The sequence below is a fragment of the Rhinolophus ferrumequinum genome, chromosome 22, assembly GCF_004115265.2.
Source record: "Rhinolophus ferrumequinum isolate MPI-CBG mRhiFer1 chromosome 22, mRhiFer1_v1.p, whole genome shotgun sequence".
Classification (NCBI taxonomy): Eukaryota; Metazoa; Chordata; class Mammalia; order Chiroptera; family Rhinolophidae; genus Rhinolophus; species Rhinolophus ferrumequinum.
The window spans coordinates 29,866,723-29,893,115 of record NC_046305.1 but is presented as its reverse complement, the minus strand read 5'-3'; the positions used below and the strand labels follow the sequence as shown (position 1 = coordinate 29,893,115).

Here is a 26,393-nt window from a genome sequence, read left to right as displayed (position 1 = left end):
TAAACCCAAACACAATGCAGACCTTCCTCTCAAGTCCCATTGACTTAAACCAAACCTGTACCCAATCCAGGGATACTAGTGGAATTTATGGCCTTGTGGACAGCCTGGCCTTCAGCCAGTACTGAGCTCGGAACCCCAGGGTGGCTCCTTCCTTACCTCCTCCTTTTCTTCCTCATCTGAAGAGGTGTTGCCCGTGGGAATCATCGCTGGGGCCACCATCGGCGCGGGCATCCTGCTCACCTTCTTCTTCATCACCTTGGTGTTCTTCCTCTACCGGCGCCGCAAAGGCAGTGAGTATGGGCACCGTGGGCCACAGCCCGCCCCTACTGCTTCCAGGGCCCCCAGTAGGCAGCGCCTTAGGGGCCCAGGAGGGTGACATTTGCATTTCCCAGCCCAGGTGGGTACAGAAACAGCCACTGTAGAGGCTGGCAGAAAGTATCCAAGCTGCCTTTCCCTGACCCAGGTCGCAAGGATGTGACCCTGAGGAAACTGGACATCAAGGTGGAAACAGTGAACCGCGAGCCACTCACCGTACATTCTGACCGGGAGGACGATACCTCCAGCATCTCTACAGCGACTCGGGTCATGAAAGCCATCTACTCGGTGAGGGTCCTGTTCCTCCCTGGCCCACTCCCTTCTTTATACTCTTGGGACTGGCCCCACCCCAGCTTTCTAATCACTGTTACTCACTCCTCCCTCGGTTGGCTTTCCTTAGTCCTGCCAAATGTGCACATGCACATGTTCACATAATCACACATGCACACACACTTGAACACACTCCCAGGCTGGTTTCCCGCCAGCAGAGGATAGGCAGGTGGGGCCCCCCCATAGGCCTTTGCCCCATTCTTGACCCCCCCCCCCCAGTGTCAGAATTGGAAATCCCTAGAAATTTTCTCATCCAACTGTCTCATTGCTGAGTCCCAGAGAGAGGCAGTGACATACCCAAGGTCACATTGTATATTAGCGACAAAATTGGTGCTAGACCCCGGGTCTCTGGCCTCTTCCCACCACATCATAGAGTCTCTGCTGGGAGAGGATACAGAACTTGAGCCTGCCCGTGATCCCAGACCCTTCCTGTTAGTAGATAGCCTCTGGTTATGGGGATGGGGTTGGCAGGGGGGACAAGAGCAGGCCCTCCATCTCCTAATGCCACTCAACTGCTGCTCTGCAGTCCTTTAAGGATGATGTGGACCTGAAGCAGGACCTGCGTTGTGACACCATCGACACCCGGGAGGAATATGAGATGAAGGTGGGAAAGTGGGAAGGGGCCAAGGGCATGACGACCGGGTGGGAGCATAGGGTTCCAAGGGCCTGAGGGCAGAGGGGAGGGCAGTTTGGGGAGGGATGGTCAGGAGGTTTCTTGAAAGAGCAGAGGAGGTGGAGAGGTATTGACTGGGGACACAGGGCAGAGCCCGAGGAGGAGGCCCCAGGACGATGGCAATGTTTGACCCCCCCACAAGAGGGAGCTCCCTCCTCCATCATCTTCTCTCATTGCCCCCAGGACCCCACCAATGGCTACTACAATGTGCGTGCCCACGAAGACCGCCCATCTTCCAGGGCAGTACTCTATGCTGATTACCGTGCCCCTGGTCCTGCCCGCTTCGACGGCCGCCCCTCTTCCCGTCTCTCTCACTCCAGCGGCTATGCGCAGCTCAACACCTACAGCCGGGCCCCAGCCTCCGACTATGGTCCTGAGCCCACAGCCCCTGGCCCTGCTGCCCCAGCTGGCACTGACACAACCAGCCAGCTGTCCTACGAGAACTATGAGAAGTTCAGTTCCCATCCCTTCCCAGGGGCAGCCGGGTACCCCACCTACCGACTGGGCTACCCCCAGGCCCCACCCTCTGGCCTGGAGCGGACCCCATTCGAGGCATATGACCCCATTGGCAAGTACACCACTGCCACTCGGTTCTCTTACACGTCCCAGCACTCAGACTATGGCCAGCGCTTCCAGCAGCGCATGCAGACTCACGTGTAGGGGCCAGAACCTGGCTGGGGCATCTCTGCGGAGCAGAGGAGAAAATGTTCCCTGATATTCAGGGGCGTTGCTCATTGCTCCTGTCCCCAACCAGCCTTCCTCCTCCCACTGTGGCAGGTGGGGAGCAGGTCTACCAGAAACACCTCACCTGAGGATGGTGCTCTGTGCATGCCCCAGCTTCCTGGGCCTGCCCTTCCCTCTTCTTCGGGAGGATGTGTCTCTTCTGACCTGTGTCACACCTGGCCCCAGCATGGGGACAGGAAAGTGAAGGTTGGGGAGAGCAGGGGGGGCAATTTTTAACATTCCCTTTTTATTCCACCGCTCTGGTCTCCCATAAATGGGATGAGCAGGCTTTGGCCTAGGGGACATGAAGTGTAGGGGTGAGTGGCTCTGGCACATATAGGTGGAAACAGGATGGCCTGGCCAGTCCCTTTGTCATCTTCATTCATACCCTGGTGCATATCTCCTTCCTCCGGACTGCAGAAGGGACCTTGGATTTATTTATCTCTGTCTACAGAATAGCCTTGCCACTGAGTTCAAGTCCAGTCATCATTCAGCTGAGATTAAAATACCAGTCATCCTGGCTGGACACCTGTCTGTAAGCCTGCAGAGGGATCCAGGTGTCTCCAGTAGCGCTGCCCCCTTTCCTTCTCCTCTATGATGGACTAGCCAGATAAGGCAGGGGGTCATGATGGAGAAAGGAAAAGTCAGAAACCATGGTGTCCTGATTCACCAGCAAGACAGCTATGTGCTACCTAGCAGTTTCCAGAACCCACACTAGGGGGAGCCCACCCAAGCCCCCTTCTTCTCAATCTGCCCCACTTCCTTGCTTGAACTCTTGAGCCTGTCTGGAGGGTTGAGGGTATGTGTATTATAAGCTATTTTTTAAAGATGGGGAAAAAAAAGAAAAGAAAAGAAAAGAAAAAAAAACCTCAGTTGGAAAATAAATAAATAAATAAATAAATAAAGCTGTAGGGATTCTCCCACCCAAATACAAGTCCCAGTGGAAAGGAAAGGGGCATCTGTTCTTCTTCAGCAGATTCCTAACACTTTCCATCACTCTTTTGATCTCGAAGCACTTTGAATCCATTTTTAAACATTCAGGTGGTGAGACTTGTCTTGCAAGTGGGCTCTGACAGGCTTAGGGAGAAGACCTGGCTCTCAGACACCTTGTCCAACCCTAGAGCCACAGCTGGTTAGAGGCCACTTTCCAGGGAGTGTGGGAGATGTTCTCCTTAGATGGGTTTTGGTTGATTGTCCTTTTTTTTTTTCTTGGACCAATCATATTCCTCCTTCCACTTTCAGTGCCTTGAGCTCTGGTTGACCTGCCATGTGTGGGTAGCTGTGCAGGGAGCAAGTATTGTGAGACTCAGACATGCTGTCAAGTTTTGCAGAGTTTAGGGGACAGAGAGGTGAGGGGACCTGGAGAGGAAGGGGGCCTGGTAAGAGGAAGAGCATACAGGATAAGGTGGTGCAGATGGCACTGTATTCAGCTGTGTCCAGTGCTGCCACTGCCCTGCCCCCCCATGCACGCACACATTCCACATGGCCCTTTTTAGACACCACCTGCTGACCAAAGAGAACCAGCACTCCAAAGAGAACCCATACCTCTGTCTGGCCTCCTCTTTCCAAGAAGCAGAGTCTGGAGTGTGCTCCTGACTCACTCAGCCCAGACTGGATGGTCAGGGCCTCCCATGCAATGCCCAGAATGTGCATCGCCCTTTCTTGCGATCACCATTCATTAGTCATGTTTGCTTTAATGACTTACATGCTTATCAGCCACGGGCCATTACAGCCCTTGCAGATGGGTCTGTGGGGTGACATTCTCTGCCATCCCCCTGCTGGTAGGAATCAGCTAATGCCAGGGAAGAAAGCTCCAGTTTCAGCCTTGCAGCTGCCTCTTGCATCATCCTCCATTTCAGCAGGGGCAAGCCGGGTGCAGCCACCCTTCCCGAGACATGATCCAGGCTCCCAGCCATATTTGACCCCTGGAAGCTAACACCTTCCTGCTCAGTCCTTTTATGTGAGCTCAGTGAGAAGGCAAGTTCAGGGCACTGGTTCCTTGGCAGACAAATTCATGCATATTTCGATTATTTTCACAGAAACCAGGAGCCATTGGTAATGCAAACAGTTAAAATCTAAAGATGGTGGCTTTTTGAACAGGTATATTAAAAACAAAACAAAAAAATTTTTGTTTGGGGTTTGGCCAGATTCTCTTATTTCCTCTTTTTTTTTTTTTTTTTTTGGTTTAAATGCTGGGCCCATTCTGCTAAAGTGATGGAGAGGAGGGGGCCATTAGTTTTCTGATGCCTGATCAGAAAACTTTTGGTGGCTGATCAGCCGCCAAAGCCATCTCTGTCCGCTGCTACTGGCACTCTGGTCAGATCAGAATCTGAATTGAGACCTGCTTGTTACACCAAATGGAACCACTTTTCTGGAGAATGGGAAGGTACCCTTGAACATAGAGCTTTGTTGTCTAAAGCTAGAGGTCTTTAGTAGGGTGCCTCAGTACTTGATGTGGTCAAATTGGTGGTCCTGACCACCTTTGACTGTCTTGTTTTGGTCAAGGGGCTAGGAGTCAGAAGACCTGGGACCCCATTCTGAAGCTGTCATTTACTGAGTAACAACTTAAACTCTTCATTACCCGTAACTTTCTGGTCTGTAAAATGAGAGAGAAGGGTTGCGCAAACTAGAATTATTCTGCTCTTTTTGTATTTATTTGGTGAGGTGGAGAGGTCTGGCCATCCTTTTCAAGGAGCTAGGAACAGAGCTGAGGGATGGAGGAGTTGAAACGAAAGAAGCTTTCACCACTGGCTTCATTATCTTGTCAAAAGTATTGTGAATGAATTTTCACTAGGAATCTCTTGACCCCAAACAGCAACAAAAGCATACCCTAAACCTCAGTACAATTGATGTGGGGTTATCCTTTGGGACATTGGGTAACTGTACTCCCCACTTAGAATTCTGACATTTTTGCAAAGCTGTCTATAGCCAGGGCAGGGCATAGTAACTCCTTCACTGTGTATCCAGTTTTCAGGCAACTTCCTCTGTGGGGAAAAATGGGTGTAACTACCAGCCACCCAAGTCTTTGGGAGCATTTTCCTGGTCCAGGGATCACTTACAAGGTGAAGACTGCAGGCTAAGGTGTCTTGAGCCAGAGGGCAAGGTGTCAGTACAACTGACCCCTTTGTGAAGGAGCAGGTAGGAATGGCAGCTGGTAGAGGGACCCAGCAGTTCTGACATAAATTCTGGATCTTGAAGAGGGTCTTGTGATTCTGGGTGAGCCATTGTTTATTTCTCTGAAGTGCACATACCCAGGGATGTAATTGGACATACATTTATTTTTGTGAAGAGGCTATAAAATTAGCATTTAAATATCCCATTCCCTTCTCCTCCTTTCATGGAGGCCAGCCTCTTTCTAAAAGGGCTCACCTGTATCAGCTTGATTCACTTCTGGACTGGTGGAGAGGACAGAAAGATGTATGGCTTGGGAGATGGTGGGAAGGGCAAAATCCCATTTTCTTGTATCACTGTGAGGGACTTCCTGGCCCTGTTCCTTGAGAAACATTTGCTGTGTAGAAGTCACAGGCCATACTGGACAGTTCTGGTACAATAACTCCATTTGTATATACCTATTACTCATTCCTACCAGTCTCCTGCCCCCACTCCTTACTTTCTGATGGTCCCAACCCAGTGGCCTTGTCAAATGTTGGTGGGCCCTGGGCTCTTCTGCTAGCTTCTGGAGATCTTCAGATATTGCCTCTGGAAACACCCCTAACTCTGGGGAGAGAGCTGCCAAGCTGCCAATACAATCAAAATCTCCACACAATCTTGTTAGCAATAGTGACCCAGAAGATTGGGCTGCCTCCAATTTCACCAGAAATAGGACTCCCTGTGGTCACATTTTCTACCCCAACCATTCTTGGGATTACACCCTCCATTTCCAGCTCCTATTGAATTTTCTCCACCCAAACACCAATAATAAATGGATCCACGATGATAATTAAGAGAAGAGAGAAAAATATTTTTGTTAGGACAAACCATCATAGATTTTTAGCAATGTGTATCTGTGTGTCCTTCACAACTTTTCCTATTCTGCCTTTTTTCATTTTCCTTTTTTTTTAAATATTATGTACTATATTTTTAGTCTCAAACACACTATATATTATATATATTTAATTTTTATATATATAAATATAAATATTCTAAAAAGTACCATGTTTTGTGTTATTAATGCATGAGCAGCTCTAGTTACTTAAAAACTTGCCTGATTTGGGATGAAATGGTCCAAATTTGGGGGAAAAGATAGGAGATTTTTGGATTCAGAGCGTAGGCACTGTATTTGTGTCACTTCCAGGCCATGGGGCAAGCACATTTTTTTCCCACCATTTTGTGACTGTTGCAGAACCCTGAGGAAAATTATGGCAGTTCAGGGACAAACAGCTCAAGGTGTGTGCTTTTAGAACACAGCATCAAATGTTCTGTGCCAAATCTGATTATGGGGATAAGTAAGGGGGAGACTGAATGTGGGATCAAGATTCCACAGGATTTGAGAGTAGGGGAGGGAACAGAATTAATTTTCTTTATTAAAATGCAGTGGTTTGGGTAAAAAGCAAAACTACCAGGTCTCAACCTTTTAAACTTGTAGTGAAGCAAAATGAAAAAATGATGTATACACACAGAGGTCATTCTGCTGAAAAATTCTAAATTCTCCTAGTTTAGTAGAGTTTGCAAACATTTATCTTTGTTCATTTCACAGAAGAGGATAATTAAAATATTTTCAGATGTTTTTGAAAGCTGTAAATCATTTGAGAAATACAAGGATTTATCATTTTCCTCATCCATTTAACAACCAACCAAACTAAAAATGGTCCACAGTAGCCTTTTTGTACACAAAGGACATAGGACACAGTCAGAGACAGAGATAGGAATGTAAAAGTAGAAAAACACTTTAAAGTTAATGCAACCTACTTCCAAGAAGGTTGGGGGTCATCGCCCAGAGCTACCACTGAGGACGAGGCAGGGAGCAGTGGGGGCTGCAGACTGTGTCCAGGACCAAGAGTTTGTAGGTATCCCAAGGCAAGTCCAACGAGTAAGAGGCCCAGATGCAGGGTGAATCTTGAGGCTGCAGCCAGGTAAGTTGAACTGGCACAGGTAAACATGGCATGATTGTTGGGAGCCAGGAGCAAACAGAATAGAGTGAAACAAAAAATAGAGAAGAAATAAGTTTGCAAACATGGAGGCCCACGTGAATTCTGTTAGGCTAAGTAGTGTTAGTTGGGGTATTTCCTGTGCTGTGTCCTCTTGAGATGCCTTTTATTCCTCACTGCATCCCCAGAGCCCAGCACAGGACCAGGAGGACCTTGGGAGAAGCTTCACCATTTGCTCCTACCTGACTTTGCCTCTCTGCATCTCATTTTTCTCCTCTGTAAAATGGACTATTAATAGCTCCTATCCCATATAAAATGCTTAGCAGAGTTCTTAGCACATGAGTACACTGTACATATTAGCTTTTGTGAACCTGGAGAAAGGTGGGCCGTGGGCATCTGCCCCCTCCCCCTTTGCCCTTTTCCTGAAAGATGTCAACAATTGCCCAGGGGTTATGAAAAAGGCATGAAATCTGAAAGAAGATTTAGGTTAAAATCCCAGCAGTGTCTTATGGAACTTATGATTCAGGGCAGCTCAGTACACCTTTCTGAGCTACTTTTTCTCATCTGCAAAATGTTGTGAGCACTCAAGGAGATGAGATATACAAGTGCTCTTTGTAAATTGTTAAATGCTATTTAAATGTGAGCTGATTACTTTGGTCTATTAACATTGTAGCACACTACCTCCACCCCATCCCCACTATGCAACATCCCACGCCACATAACTCATTGCCACAAACATAACCTCCACCCCTACACATGCCCACTATATACTGGCAGCTGTAGCAGTGACCTAATATTAGGAAAACGTGCCCATCCAGCTGGACACAATACAGCCTATCTTGCCAGTCCCCAGGGTTCTAAAACTAAAAGACCAGGACCCTGGGTGAGGAAAAAGATCACGTCATGGACATTCACTTTCCCATTTCCTTTATTCATTGTAATTAGCCACACACAGGCAACCTCCCAGAACGAGCAGAGTCATCCACTCCCAGAACTGAGCGCAGGAGCTCTGTCTTTTCTCCCTCTCCACATAATACTGCTCTCTTGGTGGTTGCTATGCAAACATATCCTGCCTTCATTTGCAAACTGGGGAATCTTTCATATTTTGAGGCTCAGATTAATGTTTCACCTCCCCCAAAGAGACACTGGTTGGGACTTTATCCTGTAAATACTCCTGGTCTCATCCCCGAGTCGTGCTGTAGCCTGAGGAATGACCAAAGGGCACTTGTCTTCTCAGAGCCCTTACTAAAATAGATGCTTAACTGTGGATAATACAATCTCAAAAACTGAAGGCACCTCTGGGCCCATCTGGTCCAACTATGGACCCAATGTAGGAGCCCCTCTTCAGCCTCAGAGACAAATGGGCTCTGTTTGCATCAAGACCATCAGGGGACAAGAAAGCAGGGTGGCTTTTTATGAAATGTGAAGTTTGGACCCTGAATGTTTGGGTTTCCCTCCAGCTTCTCCATGCCCTAGCTCTGTGCTTTTGGGAAAATCATTTGATTGAAATCATTGATAAAAATCATTGATAAAAAAATTATTGGTAAAAAATCACTCCTTCATTCATACAAAAAATATTTACTGAACATTTGCCATGTGTCTGGTACAATTCTACACCCTAGGATACTGCAAGAAACAACATGAAGTCCCTGTTCTCCTGGCACTTAGACTGCAGTGGTGGGAGAGACAATAAACAAACAAATGTATATCAGATAGTGGTAAGTTCTATGGAGAGACACAGGACAGTGTAAGGTAGATGGTGAGGGATGGTAGGAGGAGGGGGTGTGCTATTTTATGTTGAGTGGCGAGAGAAAGCTTCTAAGATAAGACAGAGAAGGTTGGGGAAAGAATATTCTAGGCAGAGGGAACAACAAGTGCAAAAACCCTGAGGCAGAAATGAGTTTAGAGGGTTGAGGACCAGCAAAAAGTCTGGCTGGGGATAGTAGTGAGAGGTGGTAGGAAGTCTTGTTAGAGAGGTGGGGTGGAGATCCTGTGAGGATTTGTAGGCCATTAAAAGGACTGGAAATTATTCTGGAATGGGAAAATATAGTAAGTGAAATTGCTGTTTTTGTAGGTCAGAAACGGTTGAACATCAGCAATTTTATATGATTCAACCTAATAGATGTAAACATGCAGTATTATTTATTGTAATAATTTATTATTATAAAGTATTATAATAATTTATTATTACTACTTTAAAAATAGGCTTTTCTATTATTTTGGCAGGATTAACGGAAGAGATTTCTTCCTTCTACTGAGCATGAATTGGCCTCCTTGCAATTTTCACCTAGTGGGGCTATAATTCTGCCTTTAGGGCAATGCTGTGGTAGAAGGTGGGGGTGGGAGCACTCCCCTAAATGGCCCTTTTGATACTGAAACATAGTTGTGATGATGTCATGTCTCTTCTGAGAAGCCTCTTTTCTGAGTGAAATAGTTCTGATTCTTGAAACCATTTCTTTTATGATACGGTTTCCTGACTCATCCTCATCTTGCTCATCCTGCCTTCTGAGTGAGTTTTGAACAATTGGTAGGACATGGCAGCATTTCTCACAGCACCACACTGGTCTAAGGAAGAGTTTCCCACCTCAACCCAGTAAGGTTCTCTGTGCTCTTTCACCTCTTATCCTTCAATAAATATAGACACTGTTTTCTGGCTCTTCCCCCAGGAGGGAGTGGTGGCCCCTTAACCTCCCAATGGCCCTGAGAGCCATCCCCTGTACTGCAATGGGAGATAGTGCCAGATTTTCAAACACAAATCCCTAGGAGATGGAATAAAAGGAGTTCCCAGGTCCAGCAGCTTGGTTATGGTCATACCCGTCACCACAACCTAGGTCTTTTGGGAGTCCCAAGACTTGGAATGCTCTGTATGATGGTCCCTCTTGGAATTTTTTAATAGCATGGCTGGTATCACAGTGACCTAGACATCTTTGGTTTGAAAATCAGGAGATATAGGTTCTAGTCCAAGCTCCATTTATTAAGTATGTGATCCTTGACAAGTTACCCAAACTCTTTGAGTCTCAGTTTTCATATCCATAAAATGAAAATAATTATGCTACACCATGAGTTAGACTTTAACTAAAATAACACAACCAAAGTAATCCCTTTAAAATTGAAATCACATCACATCCCTCCTTTGATTCAGATTTTATGGTTTCTTATTTCACTTAAAATAAAATCCACTCTCTTTTCATTTCCTATAGGCCCTCCCTTACCGGCCCCTCCCTACCTTCTCTCTATCCTTTGTCACTTACCACTCTACTGACCTTGCTTTCTGTGACATTCTATCATGGAGGAAAATGCTACACCCCTTCCTTCAATGAAACCATTTGAAATTTGGGGAGGCTTAGCTAGGGAAGAAGCTAACATTTATTAAGTGATGTGCCAGGCATGTTCATAAATGTGATTACATGCAATGTTCAGTAGAATGGACCTCTGAAGCTAGACTCAAAACTAGTCTCCACCCCAACACCCGGTGGGCCAGCTCAGAGAAAAGCTCAGCAAATAAACCTAAGAAACTTCCAGCCTCAGATCCCCCATGGCTCCAGCTCTCTCCTTCTAATAACCTAAAGGACTATTAACAGTCTCTTCATTTATTAAAACAATTTTTTTTAAATGTCTGGCCCTTTGATTCTGGCTACATGCCACAAAAAGAAGCTGGAGTGCCAGATCCCCCTTTGAAAGGGCAGCCCCTCAACAAGGTAGGAAAACACAGATCTCATGGCTACAGACTCCCAGCACTGGGCACAGGTTCCTCTTGGATTTGAAATCCCCATTGGGGTGAAACAGCCTCAAGGCCAGTGTAGAAACATTGGGAATCATAGATTGAAAAGAAAAGCCTGGTATCAAGTTCAGGCCCTTGGGCTGGTTGTGCTGGTCTGCTTCAGGGATCTGAGTTTGATAATGCTAAAGTTTCTGGAGGGCAAGCAAGAATCCTCACATTTTTATCTGTCAAAAATCAGGGAATTTCTATGACCAGATGGCATTTTAAAAGTCGGGAATTGGACCGCTGATCTCTCAGTCTCCTAAGCACTAACATCAGGAATCCATGATCCTGATGTGTTTTAGGGATGCCAAACTGGTGACAACTGAGCAACCTGGATTTTCAGGAGAGTACATTTTGAAATGTTCTGCAGCAGTTTTCCATTCGGAGCACATGGCTTCTGTATCTGTAATGTCCATGGCAAATCAATGGCAAGAACAAAGATTTAGGTTTTTGTCCCTAGGGCTGTCCCATTGCAGATTGTTTCTTTCACACTTGGCATTGACTCAGCACAACATCTCTGACTCCTTCTAGGCCTCCATAATCATAGAAAACAAAAACTTGATTCACTTTTATTTAAAGACTCACTTAGGAGTTACCTCTTCAGGGAAGGCCTTTACCCACCATACCTCCACCTACCATCCCTTCTTTGTCATCTCATAGTGGCTCCTCCTTGCCCCTCTCAATATGCTTAGTGCAGCTTACCAAGGTATTGACAGTTTAAACAGGAATTGTAGTGCCAGCTGTAAAAGAAATACTTCCTTCTTTCCATAATATGGTGCCCTCTAGCTAATACCCAATTCACAATTCTTTCCATTCACAGCCAAGTTTCTAAAATTCCACAGTCTCTGCTTCCTGACTTGTACCACCCCCATCTGAACATACTACATTCTACCTTCTGCTCCTGCCAAACCTCCCAAACAGATCTTGCTCTAGTCATCAAATTCAATAGTCACTTTTCAGTTACTTTCTTCTGTTATAGGATCATTTTTTAAACAAAGGTTAAATCCAGACTTTTATACAAATATAAAATGAACATGTGTCCAAAATGGTATTTAATCCATTAATGAGAAATCCAGTCCAATGTTCAAAGGAAAATTCAAAATACCACACTTACATCAGTCAACCAGGAATTCTGAAATGAATTTACAAATGCAGAGGGTGCCAAAAGAATGTCTACACATTTTAAGAAAGGAAACTGTATTGAAATTGTAATACTCAATATATACCGATAACAAAAGATGAATACAAGTCATGTTTTGACTTCTGCAATTACAAGAGGTGCTCAAAGTAGTTACTACCATCAACGTCCAGACACTTCTGATTACAGCGAACTACTGCTTGAGCAATGTTGACCTAAGTGTCCACTTGTATACATTTTTTTATTTGATCTTTCCCCCCACCCTTTTTTTTCACCTCCCCCCACCGCCTCCAGTTAAAGCCCTTGTTTCTCAGTCTAGTTGTGTAGGACATAGCTCCCTGGCCCCTGCTGGTATTATGAGTCTTGTGATCCCCCCTCCCTGGCTGAGGCACTCGGTCACCAGTCATTGGTCGGCTGCTCACAGCAGCTCGCAGCAGCTCTCGCTGGCTGCCAGCCACTCACACTGGCTGCCGGCCACTCACGCTAGCCACTGGCCACTCATGGCGGCACACAGCAGCACACGCCAGCTGGCCACTCACGCTGGCTGCCAGCCACTCATGCTGGCCACTGGCCACTCATGGGGGCACACGGTAGCCCACGGCAGCACACAGCAGCCTGTGGCAGCCCACAGCAGCTCACGCCAACCTCTGGCCGCTCAGAGAGAGCTGTTGTTCACAATCTTAGCTGTAGAGGGCGCAGCTCGCTGGCCCAGGTGGGAATCCAACCAGCGGCCTTCAGCTTTAGGAGCACCAACTGCCTGAGCCACCAGGCCAGATCTACACTTTTTTTGACACCCCCCAGTAGATGTAAAACTGGTTTGTCCACCAAGGCACTAAGCAATTTTATTCACCATAAACAACTAATTTGCATTTCTATGGACAAGAATAATTTTTATTATCAGTTTTCTACAATGTACAGGATTGTAAAATAGGTGATAGACAATGAAAGGCAGAGATAACCTTGATGGGTAAGTTAGGACATCTAGTAACTTTTTGTCCCTTTAAAGTCTTTCCTGACGTTTCCTTAACTTTTTTTTGAAACTCCTCCTTTTGTTTTGTGGTGTCACCTTGGATTTTCTACCCCCTCTCTGACCACTCAGTCTCAGCAGAAGAGGGCTCCTCTTCCTCTATCTTTCCCTTAAATGCAGTTATCCTCCAGTGTTTTTTCCTGGACCACCTACTCCCTCTACCCACACTTTTGAGGGTAATCTCAATAATTGTTTTATCTTTAAGCAACCAAAATTATGCTGATGACTCTCAAACCTCAATTTCCAGCACAGCTTCCTTCTGAGCTGCAGATTACATTCGTTTATATTCCCCCAGCACCTCAAATACAACATGCTCTACCTACAAAACCCACCTTTTCTTCCTTGGATGGTGTCACCTTTCACCTAGGTGTTTAATCTAAATCCTTGGGAACCAGGCTTATCTCTTTCACCTTCCTCACACGGCATATCCAGTCAGTTACCAAGACCTGCTGGTTCTGCCTCGCTCATGCTCCAGCCTGGCTGCTCCTCTCCATTTTCATTATACCTGTCTTGGTTCAGGCTTTCTCCACATCCTAATCCGAGAGCCTCCTATCTGATTTTTCCATCTACAGTCTGACCCCTCTAATCCATACTTGACTCTGTCACTGAAATAATTCTTCTAAAATGCAAATCTGATGTGATACTCTGATCCCTGAAATCATTTCATGGTTCCCTGTCAAGGTCAAAATTAAGCCCATTAACAAGTTGGCTGTGGGCCTCTGTGAACCAACCCCGCTCCCCAGCCTCACCTCTTGTTGGGTCTCTTCCTGCTGTTTTAGGAGACCACCTGTGAGTCTACTTACAGTTCCCCAGGATGTAGGCCGTGCCATTTCTTGCCTCTTTGGAATGGGTTGTTCTCTCCTTGAAATTCTTGTCCATCCCCATTTAACTTTTCCTAGCTAGTTCCTGGTCACCCTACAAAACCTATACCAGGCTTTGCCTCCTCTCTGGAGACTTTCTCCCTCCTGCCCCTGTCTGGATTACTTCCTAGGTGCTCTTTCCCTGTGCCCCATTCCTGCACCGAGTCACAGGCAAGTTTGTGACTGTTGGCTTATCTCAGGAAAAGCTTTGGCTCCTCTCTTTCTATGTACTGGTATACTGGGTTGTTGTTTAGTTTCATGGCTTCCTAATGAGATGGGAACTCCTTGCAGGCAAGGACTGGGCTTTATATACACTCCTTTCCTTTCTCAATGTCCTCTTCCTACACAATTCCTGAAGATGGCTAATCTCCCCTGAGGAAGTTTCACCCGATATACAGCACCTATATGTATCCCCTCATCCCCATGTAGAATCTCAGACAGGGGAGAACAGGAGTGCAGGAAGCAAGTAGTTAGTGGAAAAGAAGAACCTGAGATAGGATCCTGACCTCTAGTTTCATCTTTTAAACTCATTCATTCAGTCAGTACTGGACACCGTGAAGTCTCGGGTGTATGGAGAAGTAAATTATGGTTTCTGTCCTTCAGGAATGTGCAGTCCAATAGCAGGGACACATCTGTACACGAATAAATTTATCTGTAATGTAATCATTAAATACTAGGAACCTGAACACAATGCTGCTGCAGTAGTAGGAGAAGAAAACCATTCCTTGTAATTGTTGAGGGCTCACAGTGAGGAGACTGGAAACTGCAGGGACTAGAAGTATGAGGAGGAGCCTACTTTTCACAGGCAAGAAAGGCATTCTAGGTAGAGAGGCCCCGGACCCAGCCAAGGCACCAAGCGCTTGGGGTGGTTTTCCTGGGATAAGCCAACAGTTACAAACTTGTCAGTGGACTATGTGCAAGGATGGGCGTAGGGGGGAACCCACTGTTTTTGAGATTCTCCTCGACCTGCCACTCGTTGCTCATTACCAGGTGTGGCTATCCACGCCCTAGGCAGGGGCTCCAGACCTGGGGTGTTGGGGACGGCAAAGGAGGGGGGGCTGGCTGCCTCTTCCCAATCCGTGTGGCTCTATATGCCTGGTTTATTATGCATGATGCAAGCATTTTGCTTTCCGCCCCAGGGACCCATCTCAGAGACAAAAAGTTTTTCTCTGTAATGGCTTCTGCAGGAGTGTGGCTTGGCCGGGGTTCAAGCGCGGGGTCCAGGGAGCAGGCGTTGCGTCCCGCGTGCCCTATGTTTCTCACTCCCTTCCGGTTCTAGAACACCTCTTTCTCTCTTTTACCCTCCGGCCCCCTCATTATCTGTTCCCTGACCTTTGTCCCTGTGCTCATATGAAGACATCTCCAGCACCCTTCCCATCTTTAGGGGATGTAAATTTGAGATTGACTCCAAGAATGAGCATCCATTGTCTATTCCTTCACCAGAAGTGTTCCCTCTTGAAGCCCAAAAACTCCCGTGTGTGTGTGTGTGTGTGTGTGTGTGTGTGTGTGTGTGTGTGACAGACTGCCAGGCTGGCATCTCCTGAAGTGATCTCCTACAGGTGAGGAGCACTGAATCTGACAGTTGACCATCTCCTTAGCTGTAAGTTCCCTCCAGATGGTAAAGAAAGAAGCTGGAGGCTGTGGGGGTTCAGAACCAGTCATCTTAGTGGTATGCAGATTTTTCTGAGCTAAAGGCTGTTTTAGCCTCAGGCTCAAAAGAAACTTTTGCCCCACCCTTTAACTACCTAGAAGAACTTAAACTAGGCGTCTTGCCCATAATAAGCTATTATCAGAGAGATAACTGCTTTTGACCCATCTATAAGGCAGAGCAAACTTCTATTTATTATTACCTTATCTCTAGCTGATATACCTCAATCCCCCTTTCTATCTCTGGACCTCTCCTGCATGTGGGGTCTCTGACTCTCTCAGGTATGTGGGCTTCCCATACATATGTATGTATTAAATTTGGTTGTTTTCTCTTGCTAACCTATCTCATGTCTATTTGACTATTAGACCACCCAGAAGAACCTTGAGGGTAGAGGAAAGTTTCTTCCTCCCCCACAAACTTGTCCACTCCAGGGATCCCCATGCAGAGTTGTTCCCAGCTCTCCCCCCACCCCCCGCACCCATCAATGGAACTTGTGTCCACACAGACATCTGTGCGAGCACTGAGTAAAGAGCAAATGCATGCTATTCACATTCAGATGAATGTGCTGTGTGCTCTTGGTAACTTATGTCCCCTCTCCAGTTTCACTTCTCTCATATATGTAAAATAAGGAGGTTGCGTTGGATGAACAAGGTTCTTTCTATAAACTCAAGGTTCTTTCTATAAACTGTTAATCCATGTCTCTGTGTTAGGTGTAGAGACCCAGAATTTCCCAGGCAGGGAAGTGTCCTGCGTGCTCATGGATTCAGGAAGTCTCCCTGTGTAAGGGGAGCCCAGGAATAATCTGATGAGTGGAAGAGAGTGGCCCAGTAGGCTGGGGCAGGGAGTGATACAGGGCATGTGTGTGTCTGAAAGAAGCAGGGGAAGAGGGGCTGGTCTGGGCTGGAAGTGTAGCCACAGGAAGAGCGTGTGGGGACTGGGATGGTTAGAGAGCGTAGGAGGTAGGTGTTGAAGACTAGAGCCACATGGCACCTCAGAGGTGATGTCCTTAGTGTGGAGGACATCAAAAAGCTCTCAGGGAGCAAGAAACAAGGAGGGAAACCAAACAGTCTGGAAGGAAGAGAGCAAGAGTTGCCCAGGGCAGGTCTTGACCAAGGACCAGTGGTCCAGGAGCCATGAGGACATGTGGCTTAGAGTGTGAGGAGGAGCTGTGTTGTTGGGGACCTAGACCTTTCTTGTTAAATCTCCTCCAAGCCTGCTGTCAACTGAGAAACCTGTCCTCCGATGTTTGCTGGACTTTCTAATAGTACAAGGGCATCTCCTCCAAAGAACTTGTAGGTTTATGCTGAAAGAATCCCCTACTCCTTCTCAGAATAAGAAGTGAATCTTCACTGAAAGGCTGGAACACCTCTGGAGTATATGTGTTTGTGTGAGGGCACATGTGTGCACAGTGAAGTCTGTAGGGAATGACGGTGTGCATGTGTACTGGGGTATGCCTGAATGGAAAAGTATGGGTGGGGCCTGTGCAGGAAGACGGTTGCTTCGGAAGCTATGTAGAACTTGGAAGCACCTGCCAGAGCTCAGCCACAGCTCAGGAGAAAGAGGAGGAGCCAAGAGAGGCAGAGAACCAGTGGGAGATGAGTGACAAACAGAGCCGCCCAGGCAGTGTGGCAGAAGGAGAATGAATAAGCCTGTCAAGGAGGAGGAATCTTTCCTCAGTTACAGATCTTATGAAAGAGAACAAAGTAGAAGGGAGGAGGCCAGCAGAGAGAGAGAGAGAGAGAGAGAGAGAGAGAGAGAGAGAGAGAGAGAGAGACAGAAAGGTGAGCAGAAGCCAAATGGAATAGGAGGATGGAGAAGGGAGGGAAAGCAAGCAAATGACAGACCCATGTGGAGATTGATCCAGGAAGGAGAGGCCTGTTCAACTCAATAATGGCTGTGTACCTGCTCTGTGCCATTGTGGGTTTGTGGCTGGGGAACAACATGGTGGTGCTGGCTCTTAGGATAGAGGAACAGATACAATTGCAGGTAATTTTACTATGAGGTAAAGGTCAGTGTAGCAGGAGCTGCTAACCTCACTGAGGGATCAGAGAAGGCCAGAGGAAAGAAAGAGCTACAGTATACAGATATATGAGAGGAAGTGTGACAGGTAGCAGTCTGTTTTGAGGGACCAAGGAGTCAAGCTTTGTGCTGACGAACACAGCCCAAGAAGAACTGAGCCTACTCAGAGCATCCTCACTGAAGCTCTCCCTGACTCCTGAGTGGAGAATATCCATCACTCCAGCCTCACTGGGCCTGCCCAGAGGACCCTTACATATTCTGCTCTTCTCTTTGACGATACAGACCAAACTGTGTCACGTCCAATGCCAGACATGCCATTGGTTCTTAGTAGATGCTCTACGAATAAATGAATGAATGAAGCAGTGAGCCTTGCACCAAGCAATAACCCTCTGAGGAAGATAATATTTTTTCCATTTTATTGATGATGAAATGAAGGCTTTCCTTCAACTTTGGATTTAATACTAAACTTTTAGCATCCTAGGCTCAAGCAGTCTGTTTTTTCTCTTAAAAAATAAGCTTAATGTGTTTACAGGTTTGATTTATTTTTATTAGCATCCATGCTGGTCAACATAAAACAATTATAAATTCAAGATTACAGTGAAAATCACTACCATTTTAATTGAAAAAAAAGTGTAGGAGGTTCATAGGCTATGTATACAGTTGTTTACATTTTCTCCTGGATATATTAAAAATATCCTTTCATGCAATAGAAAAGTTTAAAACTGAAGGACATGTAAAAAGAAGATAGTGGAAATAGGGAGAATGGTGTCAAGAATCTGGCAGATGAGGAGAAATCCCTATCCCAGGAGAAACTGGAATTCTCATCATCTCCCAGATCAGAACCAGGGACATTAATTGGGGCCCCTGGGAACCCTGGGAGGCTTCTTCTCCAGGGAGCACAGCAGAGAACCCTGTGTGTTGGTGAATGCAGCCCCCCTAGGGGCTTGGCTTCTGGCCTCTCATGGAGCAACCAGGTTTGGACCAAGCACGAGGAGGCCATTCCGTCTGCATCTGTCATTCTTTAAGAGAGCCACAGCCCAGTCGAGAAAAGTGCCCTCCAGTTTTTTCCTGATTCCATTGTCTATCCCAGCTTGTAGGTGAGTAATGGGTCAGCAGTGCCCAGAACCTCCCCATCCTGATGTTCCACCCTTTCCCCAGGCCTTCCATCCCCCACATCCTTCCTCCCACCACACACATAGTCTGGAAGTTGCCATACCCTGAGAAGGGTAAAGCAGGGCACAATTTGTCTTTGTGTAATTATCTGTCAGGTACAGCTTGTGAAACTCCAGCCACCACCCCCTAGCCATGCAAGAAAATAAATTACACACATGCGCACAGAGACACCGATTGCAGTATCTTGCCCTCTGTCCCCTGCAGGCTCAGCTCCCAGGAGGAAAGTTCTGCTCGTGGAAGCTCAGGACTGCTGATACCTGCATTGCTGACCACCCATCCTCCTCTCCTCTTGGCCTCTCCTCCTGATTGTTGTGCTTTCATCTCTTCAGCCTGAGTTCCTCCCTGGGGAGGAGGGAGGAGGTCCATTTGGCCTCCAAGAAGTCACGGATGCTGAGAAAAAAAGAAAACAAGCAAAATGCTTGGCCATTTCTGATGAAAGGAGTTGGAGGTGGGAGAGAAGCCTTAGAGTTGCCTATAATTTCTAAAATGGACTGTAATGCAACTATTAGGTTGGTGGAAAAGCAACTGTGGTTTTAAAAAGGTTAAAAAAAAAACCCGCAATTACTTTTGCACCAACCTAATACAAATGCAATGTCCTGAGTCCCTCCTCTATAATAGTGTTGGCAACCACTTTTTATTATATAGTCAGGAGGTCCAGACACCAAGCTAAGCTTTTCAAAGACTTTTTTTCATTGATCCCTACAATGAAACCCTGTGGAATGGGTGTTTTTATCCTCACTGTGGAGATGAGGACTCAGGTACAGAGAAGTCAAGTGACTTACCCCTGTCACACAGCTGGTTGAGGCCCAGCTTGTCAGCATTTCAGTGTGGGGCTCCAGGGAGGAAATGTGAGGCCTAGCCCTTGACCCCAAGGGAGGAGAGTGTGTAGCTGGGGAACTTTTGCTTACTTACTATGTGAGCTTGTTTTTCTTTCTCTTTAAAATATGCATAATATGGTCATCTTCTGTGATAATTGAACGAGATAGTAGGTCTTGGTACTTGCAGAGGCTCAAAAAATGAAGTTCGTCACCCCTCAGCCCTCTCTTCAGTGTCCTTCTTCACACAGAGGGCTCAGTGCTGACAGCTTGATTGGAAGACTCAGAGGAGTATTTTGGGTCAGGGGTAATGACCTTTCTGTGCCCAGGACCCCTTTGGCACAGTCTGGTAAAGCCTATGGAATCCTTCTCACAATGTTCCCAAATGCATAAACTGAAGTATGTAGAATTACAAAAGAAGTCATGTTTACTGAAATATAGTTATTAAAAGAATTAAAAACAAATTTGTGACATAGTAATCTACCACTTCCTTTAACAATGCATTCAATGCATTCAATAACCAGATCTAACAGCAGATATAATAACTACCATAATTTCCAAGTTGTGATGCGTATAAACAATATTTCAAGAGATCTGCAGCAACTGATAGACTATGAAAGCATCTTGATTTCTATTAGTGACAGAAGCACAGGTATTCCTAATACTATTGGGACTTGCAGTAGAGAAATACGAATTCACTTAGGGTTAATGGAAATGTATCTTCCCCTCCCCATACAAGTCCTCAGATCCCCAAAATCTATCCGTAGATCCCAGGTTAAGAGTAGAAGCAATTGGCTAAAATATATGTTAACGTGAATTAAAAAGTTTAATTTAGAGGTAGGCAATTGGGGCAGTGGAATAAAGCCTTTCTTCAGACAGAGTGGGTTTGAAAGTACGTAGGCCTTCCTTTTGCTTGGGTCTACCCAGGAGGACTTTCTGGAGTACATATCCAAGGTATTTTTACAAATGAGGCAACCAAGACCCAGGGCAATTGAGTGACCTGACTGAGAGCCCTAAGGAATAAGCAGCAAAAGTAAGCTCGAACTCTTTAGGGCCTCTGACTCTGATCCTAGGGGCTCTCCACCTCACAGGGTCCTCTTTTGCATCTGTTCTCTGCTGTTCAGGTGAACACAGTCTCCCTCTGTTGAGCTCTACTTCCCTAACCTCTCATACTGCACTGTGCTCCTGGCCCCCACGTGGCTCAATGTGTCTCACTGCCGCACAGTTGTGAGGAAATTTTACTAGGGAGGGTTTGGCTGGGTGGCAGGAGAGAGCCGGGATCAGAGGAGTGGTGACAGCTCCTTCAAGCTGAAGAGGAAAGCTCGTTCACCATTCAGGTGGGACCAAAAAAAGCCACTGGTGTTTACTGGAGGCGAGGAAATGGGGCTCAGACGCCCTCTTGGCCCTCCTTTAGCAGGCTGGATAAACTCGGTCATGCAAAGCCTTAGGTAGTGGAGCTGTCCTCATAATGTCCCTGGGAGTTGAGGAGAAACTGTTCCAGTCTTCTTGGGTCACACAGAGGAAAGAATTGCAAGCCTTAGACTCAGAGGATCTGGCTACACCTGTGACTTGCTTTTGAGCAAGTTCATCACTTCTTTAAGCAAATTAAGAACTGTGAAAAAAAGACTAATAAGGGAGTCTTCTCTGTTCTCAGGAGGAGTCAGGGTAATGTGGGTAAAAGTGCTATATAAACTCTAAATTGTATAGGTTTTAATTATTATTAACAGAAAAGTATACTTTCCCCAGGTCACATTTGTATGGTTGTCTTCTGGACTGAGCTTTAATTAAGTCAGGAGACCCACAAACTTCAAGGAACTTGATCTTGCTCCTTTCTGATCCAAGCCAGTCATATGTATATTTCTGCATAAATTAAAGAGATTAATGAAGATATATATTTTTTTCTACTTACTTGGCTTTTCCTAGATAAGATATTAAATTCTTAAAGGGCATATATGACCTTAGACTTCACAAATGTCCTTTGTATGTCTCTCTCTTTAGATCCTCACAATCCTATGAGATGGGTGTTTTCCCCACTTTACAGATGAGGAAACTGAGGCTCCATTATACAGAGAATTAGTGGTCACATGGGTCCAGTAATCCATCTTCTGACTTCTTCCGTTAGAATTAAGACAGACTCGTTGTGGTGGGCAGTGGGGGAGACTAGCAGTGATGAAAAGGGGCTGGGGAGGTAATCCAATATTGAATTCCTTCTTACTTGAGGGAAAACTGATAATGGACTCTTCAGGAGTGTCTGCCTTATCCTTGGTTTGTCATCTCTGTGCTGGTTGGCTGCTCTTACACATGGTTGGGAAATGTCATAACTCCTAAAACAGAGGCTTCAGGGAGACACTATCTGAAGTGACTTTTCTTGTTATGGAAGTGCCAAGAGATGATGATGATGATGATTTTTTTGTCCTGAACCCTCTCTGCTCTTCTACCTGTTGGGGCATGCTGCCCTGAGGTGGTCAGAGAGGTGAACTACAGATGCACAAACATTTCTGGGCTCTCACCTTATCAACAAGCATCTATCTTATAAGTGGAACATGGCGTCTAATAGGATTGTCACTCAGTGTACAGTAGGTGACCTTGTCTTAGGGATCTGTCCCAGGCACAGATGGGGACTTTGTGCATTGCAGACATTGGCTTCGAGAAGCAAAGCATCTTCATTCTGCAGACCTCAGACTCTTGTCTCTTCCAGGGTCCAGAGAAAGCCAAGAACAGCCATGAGGTGATATTGGAGAGAGCACTGGTTCAAGAAACACAATACCTGATCTTAACCTGATCTTAACTCAGTCACTAACTGTGAAACTTTGAGCAGGCATTTTCCCTTTTATCTGAGGTACCTTTTTTTTTTTTTAATTCACCTGATTTTTTTTTTCCAATTTTATTGGGGATTATTGGGGAACAGTGTGTTTCTCCAGGGTCTAAGTTGTTGTCCTTCAATCTAGTCATGGAGGGCGCAGCTCAGCTCCAAGTCCAGTTGCCATTTTCAATCTTTAGTTGCAGGGGGTGCAGCCCACCATCCCATGGCAGGAATTGAACCAGTAACCTTGTTGTTGAGAGCTCGCGCTCTAACCAACTGAGCCATCCGGCCACCGCTCCGGAAGCTCAGTGGCACCTCATTGTCTTCAGTCTAGTTGTGGTGGGCACAGCTCACGGGCCCACGTGGGAATCAAACCGGCAACCCTGTTGTTCAGAGCTCACGCTCTAACCAACTGAGCCATCAGGCTGCCCATGAGGTACCCTTTTTAAGCCTCAAACTATCCTGTGAGATAAGTATTATGCCCACTTTTCAGATAAGGAAGTGCGGGCATAGACAGTTTAAATCAGTGATTCTCAAAATTTTAAGCTTCATTATCCCTTTACACTCTTAAAAATTATGGAGGGACCCAAGGGGCTTTTGTTTATGTGGGTTATATTTATCCATATTTACTGTATTAGAAATTAACATTAAACTTTAAAAAGTACTTATTAATTCATATAAAATAATAATAATGAATGTGTCATGTGTTAAAATGTAAATAACATTTAGAGAGAAAAAGGGCATTGTTTTATATTTTTCAAATCTCTTTATCACTTTCTTAATTAAAAGATACATAATAGAGCCTCTCAAAAACTCCATTGTACACTCACGACAGAATGAGAAAGAAAAAAGAAAATAACATCTTAATGTTTTTTATAAAAATAGTTTCAACCTCGTGGGTCACCTGAAAGCATCTTGGTGGAGTCCCAGGCATACCTGGACCATGCTGTGAGAACCACTGGCTTACATAATTTGCCTATGGATACACAGCTAATTGAAGTGGTGGAGCTGGGATTCCATGCCAGGTTTGTCTGACCTCACCTTACTCTAGCCACTATTACATACTCACTGCCTCCCTCACTTACCCTCCCTGGCTATTGGGGACCTCCTGTAAAATGAGTGAAATTCTGGATGACCTAAGGCCCTTCTGGCTCTGAGGCTTCATGATTCTGTCTGGACAGTGGCAGCTCTGGGAAGCTCTGGTTTCCAGGCTGCTGCCCACTTAGGGAACTCATGATGTTTGAGCATCAGTGGGCTGGAACAGTTAGAGCATCTAAAGGAATGGACCAATGAGGGTCTCCCCCTGTACTCACATCCTCTTGAGAAGACAGCTCAGTGAGTACTAAATTCTTCCAAAAAAAGAAGTGTCCCAACCCACCCAACTCCCAACTGTGGCATCACCCGTTTCAGCTCCTGACACAGCAAATCCACCCTAAGGCCAGGAGAATGGGAATCAGCGACAGTCCCCATTCCTACTGCTTGCTTTTAGACAAAGTTCTGAGGATGGGCCTCTCTGAATTCCACTTTCTCTCCTTCCTCACATACATCCTTAAAAAGCTATTGAACCAAGAAAGGTTTACAAAAGGGAATTTCAGGTGGAAGGAATAGAATGGACCAAGTCACAGAAACAGGAAAGTACCAGGATCTTAGGAAAGTTTTGTTATTCAACTAGCATTTTAACTAGTCTTGACTAGTCTCTCCTCACTCTCATTCGTCCTACACATTGACTATGCCAGACTAATTTTGAATGTTTATTTCACTTGTCACTTCTCTTGTCAAAATCCTTTCCTGGGTCCCTCTTAGTAGAAATCAAACACTGTAGTCTGGCATTCAAGGCCCTTGACCACTGGCTGGTACTCTTCTCAACCTGATTTCTCACTGTTCCCTTACATACATAATGTGGCTGGCTCACTGTCCCTTGTTATACCTGTCACTCCTTCTGTTTCCCTAACATTTTACCTGCTTCAGGAAGCCCTCCTTGATTGATCTAGCCCAAAAGGGTTTCTTCAGGCTTCAGAATAAACCATCTGGCATTGGCCTAAGGGAAACCCTCAGACACAGTAGCTTTGGATCAGTAGCTCCCTGAAGGCAGAAGCAGCATCTTATCCTTTTTCACTGCGTTCTCTCTCTGGTCCCTGTTACCCACTGTATGCATTGTGGTGGTTGGTACTTGTTGGCTTGATTTCTACAGGTACAGGACCTGGAGCTGCAGACAGAGCCCTCTGAAGATGCCAGGAGAAACCAGAGGAGACAACAAAGGGCACCCCAGCCATGAGAGAACAACACAAACTCATGCTAATGACATTTACAGCTAAGAGACTTCTGATAGGGAAAGAAGAGCTGCCTCAAAGAACAGGATGTTTTATTTCATGATGTATGCTGGAGGCAGCATGGAAGAAAAAAAATAAGCCGACTTTGCTGTGAAAATTTGAGCAAATTATCAGCCTCTCTGTTTGTGTCTCTGAGCCTCAACTTCTCACCTGTAAGAGGAATAATGTCCTTTTCATAGGTGCTTATGCAGTATAGAGATACTGTATGTTAGGAGACAACATATAATTGATGCTCAATATATAGTACATGCTTTAAAGATTATGAAATTTCCAGCCCAGGAGATCTCCTGGATAAGCGATTCCCATTATTCTGGATAACATGACCATAGATAGCTCTTCATGGATGAACCATCGAGCTCTCAAGAGTATGAGGGAGTAAGGATCCCTTTGCCTGGTAGTCACTATAAGGACCATGTTTGCTGATGCTTTGCTACCATCAGGTCCATAAATTTACAATACAGTCTGACTTGTTTGTCAGTAAGTTCCAAATAAGGATAAAATGGAGATTTGGGAAGCATGAAGAGTCTGGGGAGTAGAGAGATCCTGGAGGATAGAAGAAAATAAAAGGAGGGTAACTTAGAGTACCTGGGAAGCATGGAAACACCAGGCCAGGAGTTTCATAATACATGCATATAGCTATTACATAAAGGGATGTCCTAGCAGGAGGCACCTTGGAGACTGCTCCCACCCCACCCCACCCATTTCTCAGCTCTCAGCCCAAGCATCACTTCCTCAGGTAAGCCTTCTCCAGTCTAGGTCAGGTTCCTTTGATACACACCCTCATAAAGCCAAATTCTTTTTTCAGAGCACTTTTCTGTATTCATCTATGTAATGTTCATTAATATCTATAGGTTCTAGGAGAGAGAAAATGGGGCTCCTTTCTCTTGTATCTCCAGCACCCAGGACAGAGGCTGTTACATAGCAAAAGTTCAGTAAACATCATGGATGAGTAGAGGCATTTGCAGGATAGGGAAGCAAGATCTGGAGATCTGGAGAGTGTTAGGAATGCTGAGGATCTTTCAGTCAACTCAAGCATGCACAGGACTTTTGTGGAACTCTTCAAGAAAGATGCATAGAAACCACACTCAGTCATGTCAACACACCACTGTTCCTTACTCCATCCCACCTCACTACCTACTTCCCAAGTAAGCATACTGGACTGAGAAAGGGTGTAACAGTGAGCTCAAGGAGAATGCTAACTGGTCGACAATGCCAGAAAAGAAAGGGGTACATCTTTCTTGACCATGAGACTTTCAGTCCCATTACCAGCAACCTTTGATCTGTCTCTGCTGAAGTTGCTCAACAACAAAAACAAACACCATCACCACAAGGTACTTGAGGCAATGGGGAAAGTTTTGAGGGAGTTCTTGGCTTGAGACTCCAGAATTAAGTGCATGTGAGGGGGAGCCAAGGGGACACCTGATAAGATGCCTCTAGGAGGAAGAGTTAACAGGGGTTGGGCACAGAAGTTTTTATCCTAGAAAAATAAAAATTATTTCCAGGCAAAAATCAAATGTTCTTTATGGTAACCCAAGCCTAATTAGACGAGAGTATGGATTTTTCAAACCACTGTCTCTTTAATTTGAATTACATTTGAAAAAGGAGTTAGTTTGTTACAAACTCAAAAGATTTTAAAAAATAAAATTATCATTTTAGAATGTATTTTTAAAATACATTTCCCATGTGGAA

The 26,393-nt window shown here is 45.5% G+C and overlaps 1 protein-coding gene across 6 annotated transcripts in view; it reads left to right on the top strand.

Annotated features, from left to right (window-relative positions):
• The window catches only part of KIRREL1 (kirre like nephrin family adhesion molecule 1), a 110,679-nt gene extending 107,771 nt beyond the window's left edge, over positions 1 to 2,908 (top strand). For all 6 annotated transcript variants that reach the window (XM_033093391.1, XM_033093394.1, XM_033093390.1 and 3 more), the window contains 4 exons: positions 183 to 290; positions 464 to 603; positions 1,172 to 1,249; positions 1,502 to 2,908. In XM_033093391.1, the coding sequence (XP_032949282.1) occupies positions 183 to 290; positions 464 to 603; positions 1,172 to 1,249; positions 1,502 to 1,978 (803 nt within the window). In that variant the 3' untranslated portion in view covers positions 1,979 to 2,908. The remainder of the gene's footprint in view (positions 1 to 182; positions 291 to 463; positions 604 to 1,171; positions 1,250 to 1,501) is intronic.
• The last annotated feature ends 23,485 nt before the right edge of the window (positions 2,909 to 26,393 follow it).